Source organism: Hyaena hyaena, unplaced genomic scaffold, assembly GCF_003009895.1.
Source record: "Hyaena hyaena isolate Hyena2069 unplaced genomic scaffold, ASM300989v1 scaffold_604, whole genome shotgun sequence".
In the NCBI taxonomy this organism is placed as follows: Eukaryota; Metazoa; Chordata; class Mammalia; order Carnivora; family Hyaenidae; genus Hyaena; species Hyaena hyaena.
In genome coordinates this window covers 943,617-949,616 of record NW_024081236.1, presented here as the reverse complement: position 1 = coordinate 949,616, position 6,000 = coordinate 943,617, and the positions used below count along the sequence as shown (strand labels likewise).

Here is a 6,000-nt window from a genome sequence, read left to right as displayed (position 1 = left end):
GGTGGGGGAAAGGGAGAGAGGCAAACCATGAGAGACTCTTGAATGCTGACAAAAATTGAGAACTGATGGATGTGGGGGGGAGGGGGGATGGGCATGGAGGAGGGCACTTGTGGGGATGAGCACTGGGTGTTATGTGGAAACTAATTTGACAATAAACTATTTGTAAAACAAAAACAAAAACAAAAACAAAAACAGGTAAATCCTTTTAGTACAAAGGGAAAATAATGTAATGAAGATCTGTGAACCTATGATCTAGGCTTTCAACTATTCTCTTACATTTAATCAGAACTTTATAAAACATGAGTCATTACATATATAGTTGAAGTCCACTTTGTAGCTCTCCCCTTCCTATTGGAAAGGTAGTCACTGGCTTAAACATATCCCAAAAGTTTATCACATTCTAAGCCACACAGTAAAATTATATATGTATCAAATAATCTCAGAGTACACTTTTTGCAATTGGATTAGAAATCAAATGTATTAAAACTATGTGAAAAGAATGCCTACTCACACATCGACTACAACATTCTATATAAGGTAAATGGGTTCTCAAATCTCTAACTGCACTAATTTTTGACATAGCACTTACTGATGGAGATGCTTTAACATTTCCCTTTATACATGCTTTTGGATGTGTTTTGGATTTATACATTTGTCTTGAATATTATAGACCTGAAATTATCTTTGATTATTCTTCCATTACAAAATGGCACTTTTACAACTTACTAATACTTTTTGTGATAAAATCTGTTTTGTCTGATATTAATACAGGTATGCCCACTTTAAGGTTGGTTTCTTTTTGCTTATTTTTTTTCTAATCATTTTTTGACTTGCCACATTTCTGTATTCTTATGTATCTTTTAAACCAAAGTAGTATACACAGATGTTGGTGTGGATGCAAAGAAAGGGGAACACTTTTGCACTGTTGGTGGGAATTTAAACTGGTGCAGCCCCTCTGGAAAATAGTATGGAGAAAAAGTTAAAAGTAGACCTTCCCTAACACCTGGCAATTGTACTAGTAGGTATTTATCCAAAGGATATAAAAATGCTGATTTGAAGGGGCACATGCACCTCAATTGTTTATATCAACACTATCAACAATAGTCAAGTTATGGAAAGAGCCCAAAAGTCCATCGACTGATGAGTGAATAAAGACAGTGGAAAAGCACTTGGTGACCAAAAAAAATAAATAAACATAAAAATAAAACCTTGCAATTTGCAACAATGTGGATGGAACTAGAGGGTATTATGCTAAGTGAAATACATCAGAAAAAGACAAATATATGATTCCACTCATATATGGAATTTAAGAAACAAATCCGATGAACATAGATGGGAAGGGAAGGAAAAAGATAAAAACAGAGGGAGGCAAACCATAAGAGACTCTTAAATACAAAGAACAAACTGAAGATTGCTAGAGGTTAGGTGGGTGAGGGGTGGGCTAAATGAGTGATGGGGCTTAAGGAGGGCTCTTGTTGGGATGAACACTGGGTAATGTGTATAAGTAATGAATCGCTAGATTCTACTCCTGAAACCAATACTACACCATATGTTAACTAATTTTAATTTAAATAATAAAAAAGTACAGGTTAGTTTTGTTCTTTTATTCAATGTAATGCTAATAATTTACTTGTCTAAGAGAGATAGTATGTCCTTTTCTATTTATTTTGATTCCTGATATGTTTATATTTGTTATATTAGGTTTTGTTTCCTTTTTCTTTTCAACTTTATAATGTATTATTTTTTTTAATTTACCTTCCCTTTCTCCTCTGCTAGTTCTTAAGTTATATTTTTAAGACTATTTTTTATTTTTTTTTATTTTTTTTTTAAATGTTTTATTTATTTCCAGGAGAGAGAGAGAGAGAGAGAGACAGCGTGAGCAGGGGAGGGTCAGAGAGAGGGAGTCACAGACTGAAACAGGCTCCAGGCTCTGAGCTGGCAGTCAGCACAGAGCCCGACGCGGGGCTCGAACCCACGAACTGCGAGATCATGACCTAAGTGAAAGTCGGACGCCCAACCGACTAAGCCACCCAGGCGCCCCAAGACTATTTTTTAAAGAATAGTTTTGGGTTTACAATAAAGTAGAAAGTTACTTTATGTCTGGGGTTTGTTTTTATTTGAACATGATTAAAGTATAAAATTAAGTAAAATCTTTATTTTTAAAGGTTTTAACTCTGACTCCTTTTCTTCTGTTTTACTTATATGTTTATATCACACCACCTATGCTCTCCTCCTCATAGGTTTCCTTGACCTTGATCTTATCTACGCATTTGTAAATTAATGCATTAGATTATTTTGCATCCTGTGTATGTCACCCATTCCACCTGTCTCTAGCCTTGGTTCCATGAGCTTATTTGCTAAGTAGATCTTCTTTTTTTATCTCACTACAATTTTCTAATAAAAATTATCATCACATTAGGGTCTAAGTTTTACACAGGAAGAATAAGTTCTTTCATTAATTTTGTCATCTTAGATGGTTAGTATTAGATGATATAATTACAGTATCACAGTATTACAGTATTACATCTTAGATGATCATATTGCATGTATACTTATATTTTTTTATATTTAAAACCTTAAGAGAGTATTGAAATATTCTGTTGGCAAAGAGTCACATTTTCCTTTCAATTCTTTTCTTATTTAACCTCCCATCACTATTGTGGATTTGGTCTTGTCCTGTTGAAATTGTTAACCTATTTTTTGTAATTAATGCATTTGAGATTAAGGCCTAAACTGGTCGCAAGGATTAAAGAAATCTAAGAAAATTACCTACCTGACCGGCCGTGTCCAAAATGTCCAAATAAGCTGGCTCATTGTCAATTCTAACCTGGGTCTTGTAAGCATCTTCTGAAAAACACAAGACAGAATTTACACCCAAATATATTAAAGTGAAAGGCCTGAGTTTTAGATTTCATAACCAAGAATTTCTAAATAGGTTAACTAAATAAAATAATCAGGTATTCTAGATGAGTACACAAAGTGAGAAGGATAACCCAAGAAAATACAGGAAAGAGCTTCTGCTTAAAGTCAAGTCAGATTTACTTCCCTTTCATTAGGACAAGATTATGATTTGAGGTATCTTGGTCATATGACCTACAGAACAAATTGTGAAACATATTTATCAGTCTGCTCTTTATCATACACTGCAAATTCACATCACAACATCCTATTCAATAAAAGACTGAAAACTTTTCCTCTAAGATCAGGAATAAGACAAGTATGCCTACTTTAACCACTTCTATTTAACATAGTACTAAAGTCCAAGCCTGAACAATGAGACAAGAAAAATAAATAAAAAATCATCCAAATTGGAAGAGAAGTAGTAAAATTTTCTGTTTACAGATAGCATGATACTATAAATAGAAAACTCTAAAGATTCCATGGGGCTGGGGGATAGGAGAACTATTGAAACTTCTAAAAAATTCAGCAGTTACAGAATACAAAAATCAAACAAAAAAAGTCAGTTGTGTTTCTATACACTGATGATAAGCAATCTAAAAATAAAACAATATTTTCATTTATGTAGCACAGAAAGCAACCAAATACTTAGGAATAAACTTAACCAAGACGGTAAAGAATTGTATACCAAAAACTGTAAGAAGTTTTAATGTTTGTGTACATGTTAACTTATACATGCCTATATACTCTGTACTCTAAACACTTACCATAAATGATTTTAAAAGATTAGTCTCCTGTAGGTTTTTAAAATTTATTAATGGCATTTGATGCAGGAAAGTTTTTAATTTTTATGAAGTATAATTTATTTTATTGTTCATGTTTTTGGTGTCCTAAGTATCTATTCTAAAATTCAAGGTCATGAATATTTAAACCTATGTTTTCTTCTAAGTGTTTTATAATTTTAACTTTTGCCTTTAGGTTATTGATCCATTTTCAATTTGTTGTTGTTTTTTAATATGTTGTTTAGTAAGGATATTAATTAGGCATACAATTCTCTTATGATATTTTTGTTTCTGTAAGTTTGATTTTAAGGTCCCTGTTTTAATTACTTATTTGGGTAAACTCTCTCTTAGTTAATTTAGCTAAAGATTTGTCAATTTTGTTCCTTCTTTTGAAGAAGTAACTTATCATTTATTTTCTCCATTTTTTTTTCTATTCTCAATATACCTATCTTCTAATCTTTAGTATTTCCTTCCATTCGCTTTGGGTTTAAGGATTTCCCTGCCACCAAATTTCTTTCTTTCTTTCCTTCTTTCTTTTTTAATGTTTATTTATTTGAGAGAGAGAGAGAAACCCAAGCAGGCTCCGTGCTGCCAGCAGAGAGCCCAATTCAGGACTCAAACTCACAAACTACGAAATCATGACCTGAGTCAAAGTCAGATGCTTAAACAACAGAGTCACCCAGGCACCCCATCCACCATTTATAGTTTAAGTAAAGAGCAAATTGAACCACTACTAGTAGCATTTAGGACAGCAATGAATCTTGGCACAATCTCAATAATTATTCATACTGTTGACTTTGAACCACATATGATTTTCAGAACCTTTTGGTTTAGAAAATAGTAATGGTCAACCAAGGAGGAACTTTTCAAAGACATAGTACTGAGCACCTCCCCTAAATTAGGTTTTCACTAGCTTCTGGAGATACGAAGATATACAAACACATGCACACACACGGTCATGGTCTCTACTCTCAAGAACTTAAACAATCACAGGGAAAGACACACATATATGCAATGGGATGTTAGGATCCAAAAACTTATAGGCACACAAACCTACCCCTTCAAGGAAATCCATACCTTATGACTGTGCTCCAGAAAGAAAGTTGTGGCAAGTATAATCTGCAGACTGGTCAATCAGGTGTGGTTTTAGCAACTACGGACCATTCTGCAACACCATTCAGTATATGAGCAATCACACAGTCTTTCCATTTTCCATTCCACTGTTCTTTGTACTTTCACTGATCTGCCTTTTACACATGAGAAATCTTGTGGATTTTTTTTAATGTATAGAGTTGTTTTTCAATTTCATAGGGAAATAAGAACAGCTACTCTGAAAAGGATGCTGTGACCTGAGAATCACATATGAGTCTTTCATATTTTATGTTTGTTTATTTAAACTCAAAGGCCCCAGAAAGAGCCTGCTGAGGCCAGGAGCATGCTGAGTAATCCAGACAAGAACTGCTCTGTGTGATTATCTGAGCCCTAGATAAGCCCAGCACATGAAACATATATCAAATAAAAGCTTCTCCTGGGATCAGAAAACCCCTTCAAAGAGACTTGATGTGAATTGGCTGGAAATTAAGTCAGGCCTTCTATCCAAGATTTCTTTCTCTCTTTTAAGAAGTGTCTATCACAGTATACATTCCAGTGTTGTGAATCTAGGTCACCTCCCTGGCCTCCATAGAAAGTAATCCCTTTCATTTCCTTCCAATAAACAATCTTCCCTCCTGTTTCCATCCATCCACTCCCTTTGAGACCTCCCATGTAGAAATTCAGTGACAGAAATTCTCTCTTGAATACATATAAACACCTCCCTGAATTTCAATCATCTGCCTATAGACACAGCCCTGAAGTGAGTTCATTTATCTTCCAAAGCAAGAGGCCAAATGTATACAAAGCTTTATCAGGCAGAAATAGTAGCAACTGCCTGCTATATTATTTGCACTGAAAAGCATAATGGAGCCATATTCTTAGAGGCATCTCTAAAATTCCACCTTAAATTCTAAAATTCTACCTTAAAATACCACTTTAAAACTCATTTGAAAACCCTGATGTTTGATTTGACACCATTGCTTCTCTTAGGTCTTCTTCACTTTCCTTCTTGAAAATTTTATAGGAAGAAGCCACCAAAGACCTGTATTAAAGCCTCACGCCCATCACTAAATATTGCTGTTATAATTGGCCAACCAATTAATCTTACTTGTAAGATGGAGTTAATAGTACATATTAGTCAATGCATAGGTGCTCTAGACAGATCAACTAAAGCAGAATGTGTGTGTGTGTGTGTGTGTGTGCATGCGCGTGCGTGTGTGTGTGTGAA

At 34.3% G+C, this 6,000-nt stretch overlaps 1 protein-coding gene across 1 annotated transcript in view; it reads right to left on the bottom strand.

Annotated features, from left to right (window-relative positions):
* The window catches only part of RIT2 (Ras like without CAAX 2), a 390,321-nt gene that overhangs the window by 252,270 nt on the left and 132,051 nt on the right, over positions 1 to 6,000 (bottom strand). The window contains exon 3 of the mRNA XM_039257173.1: positions 2,774 to 2,847. Within this exon, the coding sequence (XP_039113104.1) occupies positions 2,774 to 2,847 (74 nt within the window). The remainder of the gene's footprint in view (positions 1 to 2,773; positions 2,848 to 6,000) is intronic.